The sequence below is a fragment of the Macrobrachium rosenbergii genome, chromosome 24 (assembly GCF_040412425.1).
Source record: "Macrobrachium rosenbergii isolate ZJJX-2024 chromosome 24, ASM4041242v1, whole genome shotgun sequence".
NCBI lineage: Eukaryota > Metazoa > Arthropoda > Malacostraca > Decapoda > Palaemonidae > Macrobrachium > Macrobrachium rosenbergii.
Genome location: NC_089764.1, coordinates 22,122,724 through 22,143,416, shown reverse-complemented (window position 1 = coordinate 22,143,416; position 20,693 = coordinate 22,122,724). Strand labels below are relative to the sequence as shown.

The window sequence follows — 20,693 nt, the reverse complement described above, 5'->3', positions numbered from 1 at the left end:
TTCGTGGCTAAAACACAGTCCCCTAGTATTATGTGTTACAAGTAACTCTTGTGCAATCCTTGCCATACCCTCCACTTTATTGGTCAGAGAGGATAATCTGCCCCTGGTTCATACTTCATACAGATCACAGAAAGAAATAGGTTTCAGAGAACACTGTCTTATTAGGTTCATTAAATAATCACCAGTATCAAATGTTTTGGATTAAGATTTAGCTACAGTGACAATTAAAGGTCACAAAGTCTGAGCTCTTTGCTGCCATTATTAGTACAGAAACATGGAACTGTTATTCTACCTTTACCAAGTTTTACTTATGTTGTAACTTATGGAGATCTAGATATTTTTTTTTTTTGGTTGGGATCAATTATTGTGGCAGGCCATGTGCTATTAGAGGGCACTGATCTTGACCTTACATCTTCATGATAATCTTGAGGAGTAAGTGGTATTCATCTTTACTTTCTAGGTACTTTCATGGAGGCTCATTTGTTGTTACCTTCAAGCCTCCACCAATCGTAAAAGTTGTCAAGGAATTCTTGACTCGGCCATTCCACCTAATTTGAGATTCAGGCAGTATATGATTAAAGGGGTTCATATGAACAAGTAGTGTTTTTTTAACAAAACATGTTTTCATATAAGCCCATTAACCATATATTATAATTCAGTGTCCTCCCATCCCTGCATATTGGATCACCCATCGTAGACTTAAGCACTGGTGCAGTGACCATATCTTGCCGGGGAGAAGCATGTGTAATAGGGATCTTTTGCTTTTGAAGGAGGCTGTTAAAAAGCATGATTTCTGTAATGTCAGTTCACTTTACAGTTTGGTGGTCTTTTGTATCACTATGCACAATTGTGTTGAGAGGTAGTTTTGAATCATTGACAAGCTTTTCAATTTTATACACATTACCATCAGTCCATCAAGGTCAGATCCAGCAATGAGGCCAAGGTTTGACACAAGTTTTTCACCTCACTCAACCATGTCAGGTATGCAAATTCTGTAGGTGAGGAGACATGCCATCCATCCTCACCCTCTTTTATGTTGTAAGAATAGTCCAAACCATTTTAAACTCATGCTTGTGTTAACAGCAAAGGGCCAATCCTGACAAGAGAGAACACTGAGAAAGAAAAAAATGAGAAAGCGGAGCTGATTTAGCTTATAACAACTTTTAAAGGTTAAGTTTTAAATGTAGGTACTGTAGTTACACTCTTAAGCCCACCACTGATAAGGTGCTCTGAGATATGTGCTGTAATGTTGCTTCATTCTTAAGATTTCTGGGGAATCCACAATTAGTCTGGTAAAACAAACTCTATTCTGGCTTACTGCATGTAAGCTAAAAGATAGTTTTTGTTTAATGCTTGCTGTAAATTGTTTCTTCATGGTAAAATTCTTACTGGTGTTATTTTAATTTGATATCTTTAAAAATTCAAACCAACAAAATTATATGTTCAGAATGATGTCCTGAAGTTAACAGTGAAAAGAAATTCTTTGCCTTTCATAAACTGATTTTTTTATATTTTAAATTTTCTTTCCATTAGTATAAGTATCATAGGCATTTATGTTTGTTTTGTATATAACAAAATTTTCTATTTGATGACAGCATTCGAATCTTAAGGGATGAGATTTTCATGGTGTCACCAAAATGTCAAGCTTAATTTGTAGACCGGTCTTTCTTAAGATATTGACTTGAAATTAGGTGGTCTTTTTATAATAATGCATATCATCACTGTGTTGTCAAATTTCTTTAAAATAATTTCCAATTAGAAGCTTAAAAGGAAGGAATTTACTCATTAGTTATAAACTATTTTTGCTATCCTAGAGTTTTATTAAAAATACAAGGAAAGTATATAATACAAAAAATACTAACTCTGGTAACAGTGATATGTGCCATCATAAAATCACACAATTCATTTGATAGGATTGATTTCTATTAAAAATAAATAACAAAACCACCTATAGAAATAGCAATCACAATTCAGCCTTTGGTTTTATTTCTTCACTATGTTTACTTGGTTCACCTTTAATATCCAAATCTCCTTTTTCTTTGCTGCTGTCGCTACTGCTGTTGCCATTGGTAGTTTTATCATCCTTGCTTGCTCTATCCTGGTCATCTTCGTCATCTATGCTGTCCTCATCTGATAAGGAAAAATGTGGTCGAAATTGAAGCATGATTCTCAAACTCAAAAGCATGCCTTTTATAAATACAGTACATGCAACTGATATAATCTGCATAACTTCATAGAAGCATAGTAGCACAGCTGTAACAGGTATGGACAATAGTAAAGGCTCAGTTAATTTCATTTCATCTGATATTAATTTGTATGTCACCAGTTATACAGATACAAGAACAAGACTACATAGTTTTCAGAACTGAACCCTTTATTATAGTTTAGTCATTACACTTCCATTTAAACCACTTATAAATGATAACATGACATTTGAAAATCTGTTTTAAAGGAAATTTGGTTTTTAATTTTGTATTCAAGAAACAAGAAAACCCCCAAGTCCATTTTTTCAAGCAGGGTGTACTATTACCTATATTGTAGCAGAAAAGGGAGTTTTTAAGCTCAAGTTACACTGATAGTTTCTTGAGGAATGCATCAAATTTTATCTATTACACTGAATAAGAAATTTAGAGCTAATGGAAAGGATCCCATAAAACACCTAACTCTCTCATTTTAATGAGAAAATGTAATTGTTCCTACAGGAATATAAACCAGAGCCTGTCATATAGAAGTACCTTTAAGTGCAAGCTGAAAACCAGTCAGAACATGGCAGTAAGGTGGTGGTTAACCATGACTGGCAGTTGAGAACTTGATTTTGGGTGAGTATTCTGTCATTGCCATTTTCTTTGGTTTAATTGCATTTATTGGGCTTTCTGCATTTTAGTTTTGTAGAATAAAGCTCAATCCCATCAGTACTGAGGTTATTAAGCTGTGGGGTTCACCTTCCCCAACTTGTTCACGACCAGGTTGAACAAGAACTTCCTGTCTTATGTCCTCCAGTTCCAGACCATAGGCAGTGATGGAAGACACTTTCCAACATGCCCTGGGACAACCTGGATGTGTACCCCATAGTGGGGTAGTGCCATCAGTGCACCTCATGTGATGCACTGTAGGCATTACTTAAGGTTCCTCACAGTGTCCTTTTGGCCCCTAGCTGCAACCCCTTTCATTGTTTTTACTGTACCTCTATCATATTATCTTACTTTCCACCCTCTCTGAAGAATTATTTCACAGTGCAACTGTGAGCTTATTCTCCTGTTAAATGTTTAGAACCTCCTTTACTCTCAATTTCCCTTGCAGCACTGAATGACCACATAGATCCCACCATTTGGCCGGTGGCTTAAATTTTATATTCCAATTCCAACCTGGACATGTATGCATTTCCACCCTTCAGACTCCTCCGTAGGGTGATAAACTGAGTGCTTGTCATGCCAGATCTTCAGGTGACTCTGATGGCTCCTCATTGGCCACATGCCAAGTGGCATCCCAATCCACTGTCTCTTCTTGGCTGTCAGCTAAATATTTGTCGGTACCATCAGACGGTACAATACCTATACCTTCACACATGGAGGTTATTCAGCGTCTTCTGCGAGAGAGAGGTTTTTTCCACAGGGCTGTGAGGGAGATTTCCTGACACCTCAGGCGTTCCTCTATAAACGTGTGCCATGGAAAGTGGGCCATCTTCTGAAATTGGTGTCATCGAAGGGGTACTTCTCTGGTCAGAGCATCTGTTCAGCAAATTGAAGACTTCCTTATCTATCTCTACTGAGATGGGGTCCTTTCAGTAGCCGTACAGTTAAGGAGTATTGCTCTGCTTTGTTGCTAGTGTTTAAACCAAAGGGGCTAGATCTCTTCTTTAAGTGGAGGGGTGTCTGCTAATGACGAGCTTCAAATGGTCCCCCCCCCCTCAGGAACTTTGGCCCCCTGAGTGGGATGTGACACTGGTTCTGAGGAGTTCATCAGGGCACCCTTCAAGCCCTTATCTAGCTCTACAGACTGGGACCTTACTCTTAAGACTGTTTTCCTTTTAGCTCTGGCCTCGGCAAAAAGGGTGGCCTGTCGTGTCCTCTCTGGCATTAAGACGGGTAGGCATCTCTTGCTCTCATTAGTTCAAATTTGTAGCTAAAACTAAGGCTCCATCTGCCGAGAGTTTCACTATTCCCTCCCTCCAAGACTTTGTAGGTGGAGACTTGGATGATTTGTTGCTCTGCTCTGAAGCAGGAGTGTAAGCACCTTTTTGTTAGTCCTGGCAAGCACAAGAAGGAGGCATTTAGGAACACCCTTTCTTTCTGGCTTTGTGAAGTATTCAGATGGCCTATACCTCCTCTGGGAAGGAGGTTGACCTTCCTTTCCATGTGAGGGCTCAGGAAGTTGGGCATGGGTTTGTGAAGGTCAGTGAAGGAGGAATACTCCCCCACTCACTAACCATCACTACCTGGCTAACTACCTTGTTAACAAGTTTTCAGCCAATTCCAGCTCACACTAAAGATACTGTTCTACAAAAGGTACTGGTTTGTATACCTAGGAAAAATAAAAATTATTCAAAATTAGTGGTATTTGTTTTTGGAGGGCATAATCAGGAATCTGAGGGTAGTGAAAGATGTCCAACATTTGCCCATATGGTACAAAGCACATGCATGAAGGAACCATAGCAGCCTTTACATAATTGTCCCACTACTACAACCTCACACCCAAAATGCATGTTAATCTGGTAAAAGGTCCACAGCAGACTATTTGGTCATCACTCTATTCAAGACAACTGGAAAGCTCACCAGTATGAAACTGAGTTAACACGGTTCCTAATGTGCATCTTTTTCCAAAGTTGTTAAATTCTTTTCTTTCTGTCCCTAATTTTCAGCTGGCATTGAACACAGTAGCTACCCACAATCAATCAATAATGGAGACCACTATAACTTAAGAATTTTTTTTTTACTGTTGGGATTGAATGAAAAACTAAGTACAGGCAGTCCCCGGTTATCGGCGGGGTTCCGTTCCCGACGGTGTGACGACAACCGAAAATCGCCACTAACCGAAAATTGGCGATAATAGCATTGATCCCTGGTTAGCGGCACTGATAACCGGTGATCAGTGCAGCCGATAAGAGCACGGATAACCAGTTATCAGCGACGAAAATCTGGTTATCGTCGTCACTAGACAAGCACCGTAAAACCGGATCGCCAGTAATCGAGGCTGCCAATAACCGGGGACTGTCTGTATGCCAAAAAACCCACAACCAATGCTGTAATGCCACATGAGTAACGGAATCAATAATGTAGCTACTTGGTTCATTTATAAAATCAAAGAAGCCCTTTCTTTAATGTAGTTAGCAAAAGTAAGGGAGGAAGAGGATAATTGTTTTGTCAGAACATGTATTTCACCTTTAAATCCACTCATTTTTGTTTAACAGCATTTGTTCAATATCAGTACTTTCCCCATACTATTGTCTTTTACAGCATTCGTCAATCATAATCTCTCTATTCCTTTCTGTTGTATAAACTGTTCATCTCTCTTTTGCTCTCATTTTAGGGAGAATGCTTTCATTTGTGCTTGTGTGTGTGTGCAGAAAGGGAGGCTCCAAAATGGGGAAGGATGATCAATATACTAACTCTCCCTATGCCATACTCGTAGTCTTATAAAAATGGTAGGTAATTACTACAGTGTTTACAAGTATTTTTTTTTTCATGAATATAACAATAATTTAGTGAAATACATAAATAAAATAATTTTCCAGTTATATGTAAAGTTTATTCAGATTAGGAAAATTCAAGTGAAAAATTTTTGGAGCTGTAAGTTCTCACTAAATTCATAGAACACATTAATTTTCATATATCATTCATTACCCTTGGTAAAAAAATTTTTTTCCTCTTTTCAGAGAAGTCTCTGATCACATCTTTGCCATATTTTTGTAATTTCTATATTCAGTAATAGTGACATTATTGATACACAAAGTAAAACAGTACATATAAAAGTATGTGTACTGTATATAAACTGTTCCTTGATTTTTTGTCTTTTACACAATACAGCATTCATTTTTAATCTCTAAAACTACCCAAATCTCACAAAAGAAAAATCCAAGCAAAAATTACTGTAATAATTCTAACATAAGTTCTTGATTAATTTACACAACACATCACTTTTGCACGACAACCCTAGCTTTAGCTTTACCCTTTTCAGAAATCTATATTTTTCTCATAACTATTTTTTTTAATAAATTTTGTTTGTTCAGTAACAACCCCATCAGTCATAATTTGTTTTAATATTCTGAGGTGAGTTTCCTCAGACATCTTCCAATGTCTTGAAGACAAGAAATAGCCAAAACTGACTTTTGACACACCCAAAATCTCCCTAGATTTGTTTAGCCAAGATTGGAAAATAAACTCATTACCCATTTACTTTTCCTTCTGTTTTTAGATTCCATGTTTTTATTATTTACTCCTCTTACTTTCTTTTTTCTTTTTCTTAAAGTGCAATAACAATCACTGATTATTTTGTCTTGGGTGACTGCCTGTTAGTATTCTGGCTTATTATTAACTTACATTATTGAATTTTTATTTTTATTTTTTTTTTGCACAACTCAGTAAGAGTCTGTGTTTCACTCCAGTGTAAGTTTTTTATGTACTACATTAGCATTTTTGATTTACATTAACTACCAAACAAGTTGGATGACAGCACTAAGTGGTTTGTGTTTGTATCCTCTGCTTTGTTGTGTATGACGAACTGATGGTAGAGTTGTTTATTTTATTATGTGAGAGATATTTGTCTTTTAAAGTTTTGGGTTAATTTGATTCAGCTCTCATATTAGGTATCTTTGGGGTGTATGTAACTGTGATGTCATGAACTACATCTTTTCTCACTGCTCAGCTAGTTTTCTCATTTTTTTCTCTCTCTCTCTTCCTTGCTTCCTCAAAATGTCTTAAAATGTCACTTATTTCTGTAATGTGTAAAAAGGTAGTATAGTTTTATAACCCAGAGTATCAGTGATTTTTACAGTTGACCCTATTTTACCACCGTCCATGACTAGCCATAGTAAATGTGACTGCTTTGTGTAAAGTAATGGATGAACTTGTTCTACAGAAACTAAAAGAGAGAACTTTCTAACTGTAATTTAAATGAAGCTCCTGCTGTAAAATATACTTCTTCTTTTTATTACAAAAACTGTACTACCTTAGGTACAATACAGTATTAGTCTCTAATTATGCCTGGAATCTACAGTACACATGACAAGGAAAGTTTTCTCTGAGTAACCACATTGTTATTATAAAGCAGCAGTAAATATTAACACATGATTGCTAATTGTTATCACAAACCTAATTTAAAAAGCCTGTAAAAGTTTAACTAATTCCTGATTCTGTCTGATGATCAGCCACTATTTGGCAATTTGCCTGATATGTCCTAAAGGACTTAAGTCATCATATGCACATGAATTCATTACATCTTGTAAAGTTACAATCATACTTTTCTGGGTTCATAATTTATTTAGAGCCTTTTCAAGTGGTGATAAATGTAGACTACACTCATTGACAAAAGTAGTGTCACAACTCCCTATAGTTCATAAGTTGAATTACAGATTTCAAAGTTAGGATTTGTTAACTAAAGCAGTATTGATAACAAGTGAAGAAAACTGCTGCCTCAGTTCATAAATCTGAGCTCTGCATTAGTGTAATAACTACAGGAAAAAGTTTACTCCTTTCAAGTATACATAATAATCCAACTCCAAATTCGCATTCACTATAAATCGTAACCATTGCTTTTCATAAGGTATTTATATTCTAAATATTTAAAATAACCTTCTTCCTTTACAAATTATCAGTAAAACACAGTACATTTACCTGAACACTGCATCATCTCTTGCTGTAACAAAACACTATCACAAAGCAGAGGTACGTCGTAGTTCTCAAATAAGTTCTTTCACCTGCATTGTTCCATTATATTTTGCTGAAAAACCATCGGTCAGTTTGCTACAGACAATGTGTTTTATTAAAACAATGAAAACTGATGCTATGCTATGAAATTATCTTTGAAAGTAGATTAAAGTTTGATGTGTTTCCTATGTAATAATGAAGTTTGATATAAACTATCTTAGGTTTCCCCAATTCCTAACACTTAAAATTTTTAAGTCAAATTAAAATGCCAAACTTTTAAAGTAATTTTTAATTTGTCCTAGATACAGAAACTGTAGCCTTTTATATAATAAGTACTGTATCCTTCCAGCTCATGCATTGGACCAGCCATGTAATGACTAAACAAGGGTGGTACCCAGGTGGAGGTGGGACAGAAGGAACCCCATTCTCACCCAGCCAACAGTACCCATTGTTCAGGTCCAGCTTACTCCACCATGAATGCTCACAGGCTGGGTCATGAGAGCGAGAATGGATTGGTGCACACACCCCCTCTTCCCTCAGGAGCTATACACTCAAGCCAAAGTACTTTATTGACCCTTGGGGATATTTGTTAAGCTGTCTCCACAGACCCTAGCAAAAAGGTGTCAAGGGACGTGGGTGACATCTCTGAAGCAGAATGAGGTGCATGTAGTCTGATGGTGCCAGACTGCCGCCTTCATTACCTGTTGGACTGAGAAATTCTTCTGGAAGGGGAGAGAGGGTCCAACACCCCTAGTGTTACAAGCTTGTGGACAGGCCAAGGGGTTCTTGGCATATCCCGCAGCTTGAAGGAGACAATTTTCTTGGATACCTCCTTGCGATGTTGTGTACTCATGAAAAATGCTTGTACTCTGGTCTGAGGTTCTTCGTCTTTCTTAAGTAACATTTTAGGGTGGAAATCGGGCACATCAATGTCTCATCTAGCTCTCCACCAACAAATTCTTGGAGAGATGGAATCTAGAAATTTTCAAACCTTGGGTCTGGAACCTAGGGACTTTGCGTCTCGGCCATGAATTCCAGGACAAAAGAGAATGAGAGAGACCACCACCCCTCTAAGTGCCTAACAAGGTATAACAACCCATGCAACTTTCCCACTCTTTTGGCCAAGCAAGGGCTAGAAAGAAGAGTATTTTGAGGGTCAGATCCCTGTCAGATGACTGAGATGGGTTTGTATGGGGTTGCCCTGAGGCTTTTAGGTTATCAATGTCAGGTCCCACTCAGGGGCCCTGATCACTCAAGGAGGTTATGACTGTTTGAAGCTCATCAACATCACTATTTCTGGGGAGGTGGACAGATCCACACCATGTAGGCAGAACCTGTGAGTGAGTGCTGCTCAACACCCTTTACCCGCTGAGATGGGGGCCCTTGTCGCAACGTACACAGACCACGAAGCCGACTGCATGCTGAAGAGAGGCACTAACTGGAGAATAACTCCTTCTAAGACCTCAATTGCAGAAGTTGGCCCACTTTCCTTGGGAGACACTAGCTGGGAATATGCAGATGATGCCAGACATCTCACACTGTTTGTGAGGAAAGCCTTTCTCTAGAAAGGAGATGCTGGTTAACCTCCACCTGTGAAGATGTAGCAACTGCACCACCTGCTGATACCTTTGAATGTACAGCTGTGATAGAATAGTGGAACAAGGGGGCAGGGCTCTTGGGATGTCTATCAGTAGTAATAGGTCGTCTGCAGACCACTTGGCATGTGGATAGAGAGGGGCTTCTAGTGTCATGCAGAGGCCTGGAGACATGAATACTGTTTTGAGAACCCAGTGGAAGAGACTAAACAAAGGAAAAAAAATTTAAGATGTCAACATTATCCCATGGGTGATGAAATATATCTTGCATCGCTGCCCGTGGGTTTAGAACCACTGAGCGGAGGATGGAAAGTTTCCAGTTCAGTCTGGTGGTGAACAGATTGATCATAGGCTGTTCCCACAGGTCAACCATCCACTACTGCTTGGTGTAGGGACCATCTGATCCCAAGACCTGGTCACGACAGCTCAATTGGACTGCCACAACATTCTTTTTGCCCAGGATGTACCTGGCTTTCAGCTTGATTCAATGCATTGATGCCCATCTGAGCATCTGGACAGCCAGTTAGCACAATGAGGAGGAAACCATCCCCCCCTTTTTTGTTGATGTAGGCCATTCTGCTAGTCTTTTTCACTCATGACTACCATCAAGTGCCCCTCCAGACACTGATAGGTCTGGAGTGCCAGCCAAAATGCATGGTTGGGGACTGAGTTCCTGAAGTGAGCTCTCTTCCCAGGTGAGCTCCCCAATCTTTGCTGGAGGCATCTGAGAACAAAAGTAACTAAGGGGAAGGTGCACTTATTGAGAGACCCTGGTGACTGGTACGATAGCCACCACTCTAGGCCTTTCCAAACTTAATTGTTGAGGGGGGGACAAAATGATGTGACCAGTGATGTTTCAGTTGCCATTGGAATGAATGGAGATAGCTTCTGTTCAGAAGTTTCTCCAGGGACATAAGGTGGCCCATTATTATTTGTCACTGTCAATCAGGTTGTTCCTCCTCCTTGAGATTGTCTATTCAGGGTAGGGGAGGAGGGGCAGGGAAGGCCTTCAATGCCATTGTCCAGGATCATTCCACGATACTTGATCCTCTGCTGGGTAACTAAGATTTCCACCAGTTTATAATGACCCCAAACTAGCCCGAGAAAGGGTTTGGGGGTGAGATGAGAACCTACACATGCTTGGCCACTGATGGTAACTCCTGGGATGTAGATGCAGTGGGGAGGAAGGAGAGGTGGGGAGGGGGGAAATTGCCCTCTGCCTAGCCAAGGACTCTAAAAATACAAAGAGAGAAGGCGAGCCTAGAATGCTTAATGAAATCCAGGCCTTTCTCAGTTCCTGTAAGGATGAACGGAGGGGGAGAGAGTTCTGGAGGGACTTGGCGCTGGGTCTCTGCTAGACGAAGTGTCCCTCTTAGGTCTCCACCTCCTCTTCCCGTAACGCTCACATTGTGAAGGCCAGTCAGCTTATTCAAAGCAAGGGTAATCAAGAGAACACTCTTTGCCCAAACAAGAAGTACACACTGAGTACAGATCTATCACTAAAGGTTACATAACATGACTGCAAGGTCGACCATGACCTTCACAATGACATTGATCCTGTCTACTATCCATTGAGACAAAGAACCAACAACAGGCACCATAAAAACCACTAAACACTGGCACTTTCAGTACAAAACTGCTCCAGTAACATATTATACACTGAGAGTGTATAATTCACAAAAAAGCACAAAACTCATGCAAAGGAATAGACAGGACAAGGAAAAAAAGAACACAAGACACATCCAGCCCATATTGTGGCTGGAAGATCAATGGGTACAGTCAGCTGGGTGAGAACAGGCATCCCCTCTACCCATCCCCACCTAAGTAAATGGCTAGACCAGTGCATGGGCAGGAAGGATACTCCCTGTATGATAGGTGTAGTGTTTGTATTCCATGGGAACAAAAACATAACAAGGGAAAATACCAATAATTATACAGTGCATATGGTTTCATTAAATTGTACAAGCCCACTGCAAAAATTATTAAATTTAATAAGTAAATGGTTTAATACAAAGAAAACAACATTGTTTTGGGTAAATTTATAAATTATGTTGCAGAATACAGCATCAACTGGTTTCCCAAAAATATAAACTACTGCAATATGATAAATAAAATTTCAGGAAACTACTGTTTTTATGGGTTCCAAAATTAGAGTGTGCATTACATAATAATTAAGGAACACATCCTTAACAATCTACAGTAGTACTGTATTAAGGTGGAAAACTTCACAAGAACAGATGACAGCAGAACTGCAGTCAAACTTTAACTTACAAACTGACTCTGGATATCAAATATGAAAACATGACTAGATTAAGTAAATTAAAAGTATAATACCATGTATGCTGGTTATTTATACTTCTCCACGTTAAAATATGTACTAAAAAAAGGAATAATGATAATGAGACCAATGCTACATAGATGTTTTGTGCTATACAGTACAGGAAAAACATATGCATCCATAAATTTTTAAATGATTCTCATATTGAAGGCATAATAAAATACACCTGGACATACTGTGATTATACAGTATCTACAGTGAATCTATGTAAAAAAAATGTTAAAATCCCTACATTATCTAATAAAATTATTAGTTTTTCCTTTTGTCACTTGCTAAAAAATATAAAATGCTATCTTTCTGTAAGCGTGAATGGGCCTTGCAATCCCATATCATGAAGAGCTAGTTGAAATAATATTTAATTCTAACAGTAATGAGAAGAGTTGAGTAAAAAAAAATTAAGAACAAACTCAGCACTAATTTTCATCATCGCCTTTCTTAGTGACACTTTGGAAAATGATTTCTGTACCACATACTGTGCAGTATCTCCTAGGTGTGAGCCTAATACGACTGGCTGAAATGCAAAAAACACACAAGCTGCTTGGAGACAGAACATCTATTTTACATGCTGATATCACATTCTATTTGATACTATAACACATCAAGAAGCTCTTTCTGAATAATGTGGTTTGTGAAACCCAATAGAATCTAGTAGTAATCTATTAAAATTACTTTAAAAATCCTTGACAGACTCATTATAGGTGTCTGGACTCATTTTGACGTTGGGATTATTACTATTATTACAAAAGCTTCATCGAGCATTATTACTCGTTGTGTACTTAGAGTAATGTTAATGATAATTTTGTTTTTACAGAAAAATTTTTGCCTAATTAACATCAACTAATTAAAACAAACTGATATCAAGGTGAAATAAACATTTTCATTTGAAGCTGAACATGAAAAATCTTAGCTAGTACTTCATTTGTCCACAAACCTTGTCAAATTCACATTGCAAATGGTCAGACTCCAACCTTCATTTTGGACTTTCCAACAGGCAGTAATGCTTTCAATATGAATTGGTTCTTAATTTCATTCTACTTACCCAGCGTCTACTGATAAAAGTATTAGCACGAAGTGACAAAAGATTTTAACAAAATTTTACATTACAAACTACTTATTGTATTGAAAATTTCATTCTCATCTGCAGCAGAAAAAGAATTCCACACAACCGTACCTGACAAAGCACATGCAATTATACATGCTACTAAGTATTTAAGCTCAAAAAATAAAAATAAAAATTTCATAAATTTGCCATTAAACAACTGGCTGCACTATTTTTAATTGTATACTTTCCTATAATTGTACAAACTACAGCAGCTAATGTGATTAACTTAAAATTCTCATGACAAACTATTTCCATCATCAGAAAGTCAGATTTCTGAATAAATAAGAAGTAAGGCAATGGGCTACATTTTGGAAAACAGTTAAAATTACAGCATTTTCATTTTCAACATATACAAACCTACTGAATTTTACTCATGCAGTACTACCTAGAATTGAATAGATTTAGCACAGAGCAGAGCCATCAGCCTTACAAACCTTCCTTTCTGTTGAGTATCTCTCGCTAGAATTAATCCCCTTACTACATCATAATGCCATAATCAGCCTCAGATAGCTGAAGTTGCTGCAGAGGAAAATAAAAAAAAAAAAGAAGGGCTAGGAGGACAGCACCCTAGTCAAGTAAAATATTTGTATTTATATACATGAAAAATATTGAACATTTTTTAATTATTCTTAAAATAAAATGCTTGTCTGATTTGAGAATGATATATTCGATAATGAGAACCACTAACCTTTAAGATTTTAATGTATTATTACCAGATGAATTCACTCATTTTTGCAGAAGACCTGATCCTGAAATAAGCTTTGAAGTGCTACATCCTTTCCGAGAATCCCAGCAAGGATGCACCTACCATGCTCACCACAAGCCTCATATAAGTATCAATTTGTAAGATTCCATGCCTTACAGTCAAGGGAGCTAAACAATCTTCACAATGTGGCTGGTGACCACAAGCCATAAGTATGTACGAGTTAGCCAAGTAAGTCTATGTAACCAGCATGTTACAGCTCCTATCTTCTGGGCATATTTCCAAACTTCCAAAGAGATACAGCACTCAGATTTCTTTCATTTTGTTCTGATTTACAAAATCCTGATGACCTTACAAGATGCCTTGAAATAAGATTTTGATTTGAGAGATAAAATCTACACAAAAGTGCTTAGTTTCCTAGGAAGTAGTTCAACTGCAGCTTGCTCTGATAGTCTATATGTCTCTTCACTGCTATTTACTCCTAAATGTGCTGGCTCCCAACCAAATTTTTTTTATGTATTCCTTTGCTTCTTAATCATTTGGCCATCATGGTTTCAATATCCTTTAAACTTCTTTCTTAGGGGAAAACTGGGTTAAATAACTAATAATATTGATCCTTAGGACGTACAAGGATAAGGATAAATTCTTCTCAAGGGCTCCAAGTCCCAAATGGCATAAAAACCCTCAGCCTGTACACCTTCTCCTTCCCTCCAATAACAATGTCTGTCACACAAATTGATGTACTGGCTTTACTATATTAGATTGACAAAATAAGACACTGATTAGGTAAAAATGGTTAATCTCAATACAACTAGGTAAGGAAACAAACTAACTGGTTAGCCATTTAGGTTCATTAAAAGTTAATTGCAAACAACAAAACAGTATAATGAACATCACATACTTTGTCCAGTGGATGAAGTAAGACAGGATACTTTGAAGATGGCAGCAACAAAAATGCCATATAACTCAATGTACATTTGAACAGTCTACATGCTATCAGATATCTTGGCAATCAAAAACTACATGCTATCTGATATCTTGGCAATCATAAACAGAGCATACTTGAGACTATTTAGCAATGTAGCCTAAAAATGATAAATGATACCACAGTATATAGCAGAGCTAACTTAAATGAGGCAGCTAGAGACATTGTGACATTCAGTTCAGTGGTGGCTCCTCACCAGGATGGAATTCTCAAGACTTTTTCCCATTTGAAATATTGTCAGGTAATGATAACAAGTAAAATTAGAGGTTCGTACACAGTACGTGATGGATATCATAATTTTGTTACAATATATTTTTAAATCAACCACCTTACCATATCATAAGAAAGTGGGTAAATCAGTCATTATAATTTGACCCATGGTGGCCTGCTTCTGCGCGAATAATGTTTTAAGACTCAATTTAAAAATTCACTAATATATATGAACCTTCATGTCTACTTAACATTTAACAGTAATAAATTTTCCCTTTACTGAAAATAGCCCAAGAAGAACCCTTAAAAGAGTTCAGAGGTCTGGTTAAACAGATCATTTATAACTAACGAACTAACAGACTGGAAAATGAATAAAGAATATATTCAAATAAATTTCAAATGCAACAAAATTTTCTTTAGGATATTTTCAATTTGAATACACTAATCTCACTCTTTTTTCCACAATAGGAATACATGTGAGTAAATATAAAAATTATATAAGTATATATAAAAATGATAGACTGAAAAAGAAATAGCTGAAAAAATAGCTGTAAAAACAGCTGTCCCAGTACCCTACCAGCTTTCAAAGTGGAAAAATACCTCTTAACACTTCTTAAGGTTTAAGTATTTTATATCCTTAACAAAGATATGAAATACCTGAAGTTAGTTAGTTATAAATGATTTGTTTAACCAGACCTCTGAAGAAATACCTGAAGACATGACTATGAAACGAGTATGATGTGCTAATAAGTGAGTGTGAAAATCAGTCAGATAAATTTTACACATATTACATAAAATAATCCAGATTAAGCATTAATATTTTCTACAATGCTTTTCTGATTACAGTCTTCCTTTTATTTGACATCAATTTATTTTGCCCTTCCTAACTAGCTTTCCAACTCCTTCAGCTTTACCCTGCTCTAATTTTTCACCTAACCAAAGATATAATATTTCAGGAGAGCTCTATGACAGCTTAGAAATGTGACTGAGTAAACTTGTTGAAATATCTACGATGATATGGTCGTGAAATGAGGCTTCACACTTTTCACCCAAGCCTTCTGCAGTACTACGAGAAGCAGCCATGTGATCTCTGGCATATTCAAAATATCGTACAAGGCATCTGTTTCATTATATCATTACCCTTTATACTTCAATGCTAAGTATAATGTCCTATAACGAACATAATGAACTTTTAGGTATCTCCAGATACTCATTTGCGTATTCAGATTTTTTATATTTTCATTTATAAAACAACTTCGAGTAAACACATGAAATAAAAAAAGTCTGGTAATTTTCCTTTGACATAGTATATCTTAGTAATTTGAACTTGCATGGACTGAAAGCATGTCTGAATACTTATTAATTGCCAGCGTATAATACTAGTGTATTATTATTACTGTTGCTCTTATTCAAATTCTACTATTTTCTCCATGTATAAATTGTACTAGATTTTTTATAACATTTGCAAGATAAGCATATTCAAAGGGGGTAAAAATGTAAAAGAGAGGGGACATTTGAGCATAACTATTTCTTCTGCTCAAATTTTTGATGCAGGATCATTCAGTCAACTCCCACCAAATTAAACAGATTTGTTAACCTCTGATCTTTTAAAATGCTATATTTTCAACTTGAAACATATCAATTAAATTAATCAAATCAAAATGTATTGATGATTAATTCACAACAAATTAGTACAGTATATGATAGAAGAGAAGTGTCAACAATTAAAGATAAATTATGCTTTCATTGTCCTCAGGAGTATTCTTTTTTGCAGTTTTCAAGATTTTAAAAATAAGTTACAGTAAAAAATTCAAGAAATAAAATACATTAAATTTCAAACATGACTGCAATGCACTACAGCTACTGAAGAACAGTCCTACAGGACAAGAAAACTGTCTACCATAACCACCTAGTGATCAAAGTATATAAACTAAGTACTGTAAATCAGGAATTCTCACATTTGATGGACAATGTAAGTACACTGCTAAGTGAATTCCTTTCAGAATTGTGTGTGTGAAATAATGCTAATTTTTAATACATAACACATAAGGCTTCAAATTGTTACTTTGGTTTCAGCCACCAAAAAATTACTTATCACTTACTACTTATGAAATGATCCCTGGCTTTCTACCTCTTAGACTTAACAGAACTAACAATATTCTGAAAGACAGCATTTCAGTCATTAAGGAAAACAAAAATGTTATCTTACAACCAATTTCTACATTGTTGATAAAAGTGGCACTAAGTGTTGCCAATTTACATGTTGAAAAAAGTGGCACAAAGTGTTGCTACTATCAAAGGGTTACTTAGTGCTGAATCATAATCAAATTGCCAGGAATATTCTTTATACCAACACACAGGGTAAAATTTATGTAAAAATACATATGTCTATTCAGCCCACAAAAATTTTAGAAAACACATCTTCCCAAAAAAGATAATTTGTTTGCAATCAGTTTTCCATTTCCTTAAAATGTACTGGCATATTGTGTATTCTGAACATTTATGAACACTGGAATAATGAAATAAAAATTATACGAAACTTTTGAAATGAACTTTTATAAAGTGAACTTACAAAATTATTTTTCAGTCAGCTCCCAACCATTATAATTAAAACTTATCAACATATGTAAGGCTATTGCAAATTATTCATTTACAAATTATGTGTTAAATAATCAGAATACAGTAACAGCAAGTAAAAGTTTATTTCTCATGCAAATACCGATCAGTGAAAGCCAGAAATGAGAAAAACAGCAACTTCTCATTCTCAAGGTTTATACAGTTTAAGAAAAATGAAAACCAAAGCATACATTAAACAAAAAGTAACATGCACTCTTGAAACATTTATCAACCTCATTAAAAGATTAAGTATTAAGCACAAGAAGTAAGAAGAGGCTGTAAACATCATGAGTGTCCAAGCAACACTGATTCTTTTAAGAGAAATTGGATAGCATACTATAATGACTTCCTTCTTGTCTACTCTAAACTGCATAAATTAAAGCTCTATCCTTCCCTCATGTGAGATAATAAAATTCTTGGTAAATAAAGTTATCACTTTAGCTCCCTCATGTGAGATAGTAAAATTCTTGGTAAATAAAGTTATCACTTTAGCTGACATCTTCCTAAATGAGCATCCACCATGTAAGGTTGGTGGTTAGTTGACTTCCCTCCTCTTACAATTTGTACTTTTGAAACTCTCGGCTTCCCACACCACCACCTTTCTAGCTTACTTGCTTACTAGAGATATTTGACTATACAACTGCTACCATTACTTTTCAAGAAAATCAAATCCAAGAGGTCTCTATTTTACATCATCACAGTCCCACATACAAAACATTATATCAACAGTTTTGTAACTTTATGGAATGTCTTTTTTCAGACTCCCTCTTGTGAACAAGATTTGTGCAGTTTATATCCCTGTCCTGTCTATCTTGTACAAAATGTATAATTAAATTATGTTAATATGCTGGTTTCTGAAATACTCTTTCTCAACTGCTTTTAAAATAGAGCAAACTATGATCCCATTGGTATCAAAAGTAATCATACATTAACGGAAACTCTGTAACGTCCTATTTAAACGAGCAACAATAACTGTTTCAATTTTTCTGCAAATCTATAACTACATTAAGTAGTTCAAACTAAAGTTTATTCCCAATATTGTAGGAACAAAATAACTAACTTTTCAAGTTCTACTAAAGGACACCCAAGCTGTTTGATATTCATACTGTATATACATGTAAGAAAGAAGATTTTTAAAACCTTGTGTGTGACATTCCTTAATGGGATCAAAAGTCTCTAACTTACTGGAAAAAATTATATATACAATGTCTATTCACTAGCAGTTAAAATGTACTATCTTTAAAAACTTGTGGATGATCAGTGTGATGAAAGGCATCAGACATACAGTACTGTGGAATATTTAAAGCCTAGGTATTTTAAGTTTATTCAGTGCTGTTGAAGTATATTTTATCTAAAGCAGAAATATCAATTCATCCCAACTGCTGTACAGTTCTTAACAGTAAGAACGATATACATGCTGAAATATGGTTTTTGTTGATGCTGCAGTAGTAACTGTAAATTGAGAATCTACAGTGCAATTCATGTATGCCTATACCTATCAGGTGACATGGAAATGTAAGTGCAGAAAAAATCCTGCAGTTTGTGCAACATCACCAATAAAAGACTTCTTATAATTTCCATTTCCTGTCTGTCAAATATCCATGAATACATTGGAAAGAAAAACCACAACATAATGCCTCTGATTCTTACACTTTTACATTTTTTATCACTATTTTAAACTTACATTATGGGCATATTTTCAAGATCTCAAGCCCAATAATTCCAAGTCTACAATACAGTACCCACACAGAACACATCTTAGAATAAAAATCACAGTATATACAAACTCTCATTTATCCTAAAGACCTCTACATCCACTTTCAATCTTTCAAGTCCTGAGATGAGAGCATTGACATAGGAAGCTGAGGCGTCACTGGTGGCACTGTTGTATCTTTGAGATAGTATTCTGAAAAACTTATGTAAATAGCCACACATATACCAATTATAGCAGCTATAACGGTGTTCTTCTGAAGAATAATGCATGTGGCCAGTGTAAGGCCTGCGTACGTAACGTACCGAGCAAAAGCCATTTGCCTCTCGCGTTCCTTTGGACCATTGTCTGCAACATAGCCGCCATCAGGTGAAAGTAAACAGTTGAAGAGAATACAATAGTACCCAAACTTTTCATAAATTTTAATTTATTTCCATACAAACCCTTGCTGTTTGCATGCTCTATTCTTTGACCAAAGACCGAACAGGCTTCAAAAAATGCTTTTATTCTTATGGTAAAGATACTCAGACATGCACAGCTGCCCAAATAAAACCTCAAGTGTGCAAGTAAACTAATGTTATGGTATGACAAACAGGCTTTTTAAAATGAGGCAGGTTCAGTAATCCTCAAAATACAAGGAGGCAAACGGCTCCACATCCCAGAAGTAAATATCACATCAAACAAGTCAGCTCCCAAATCTGCAGCCTACACGTAATATGTACAAGAATATGAGGGTATAAAAGCAGTTGTGGAAGTGGCTGGAAGTTTATGGTCAAGATAATCTGACTGAAAAAGTCATGGATGAAGATGTACAAGACAGGAAAAGACTGAATGTGTGGGAAATAACTAGTTACAAAGAAATGGAAAGAGGCAGCATCATCTTCAACAACACAGTCAATTATTCTACTACAAACTTAAAATGAATTTAAAGAAAGAAGTGAAACCTAAAGCTGGCAATCTGACTAACTGGGGGGGGCGGTTTTCATGCCAAACTGTCCAAGGCTTCAGGGTACAGCAAAAGATTCCCAATAATCATATATTTCATACTAATGATAAGAAGAAAGAATTCTGTTTCATTAACCTTATATTAATTTTATGTACATAGTGCCTCAAAAGCATAGGGTCGCAAGCACTGGCAACAGGAGAAATTGTGTAACCTATGATGCTGTCTTTAGTTATCATTTTCTGTTAAACTAAGCACTAACTACAGCTAACTCTGAACTTTTTCCAATATAATACTGTTTTTGATCAAGTGTTTTATTTATTCCCAAACCCCACCAGATCAAACAATTACAAATAAGATGGCAACCGTGCATATGAAAAAAAAAAAAACTGCACTTCAGTCACTAATGCACAAAAACTGGTTGCATTTTTTGTAGGAAAAACAAACAGAAAAAAGTATGAAAATATCTTAGTTACAGTTTGTGTGTTCAACGTATGTTACCAATTTAGAGCCTAAATTTTGTATTCTTGCAACACACGTCTAAGGCACAGGCAAACAAATGCACACATTTAGCCCATCACTGAAGAAAAACCAGGAAAGGGAACAAGTAAAAATGAAGTCATACACA

The 20,693-nt window shown here is 36.2% G+C and overlaps 1 protein-coding gene and 1 long non-coding RNA gene across 4 annotated transcripts in view; one reads left to right on the top strand and one right to left on the bottom strand.

Annotated features, from left to right (window-relative positions):
- Positions 1-1,799: 1,799 nt before the first annotated feature.
- LOC136851924 (cysteine-rich with EGF-like domain protein 2) overlaps positions 1,800-20,693 on the bottom strand; it is a 66,486-nt gene continuing 47,592 nt past the window's right edge. The window contains exons 8-9 of one of the 3 annotated variants that reach the window (XM_067126285.1): positions 7,830-7,935; positions 1,800-2,130 (exon numbers count right to left, since the gene is read on the bottom strand). In XM_067126285.1, coding sequence (XP_066982386.1) covers positions 7,895-7,935 — 41 coding nt within the window. In that variant the 3' untranslated portion in view covers positions 1,800-2,130; positions 7,830-7,894. Of the gene's footprint in view, positions 2,131-7,829; positions 7,936-11,481; positions 15,453-15,505; positions 19,471-20,693 lie in introns of those variants that run through there. The other 2 variants (XM_067126283.1, XM_067126284.1) reach the window with 2 other exon arrangements.
- LOC136851925 (uncharacterized) lies at positions 1,957-15,890 on the top strand. The gene is made up of 4 exons (XR_010857002.1): positions 1,957-2,262; positions 5,527-5,641; positions 13,636-13,831; positions 15,752-15,890. It is a non-coding gene; the product is annotated as an uncharacterized lncRNA (long non-coding RNA).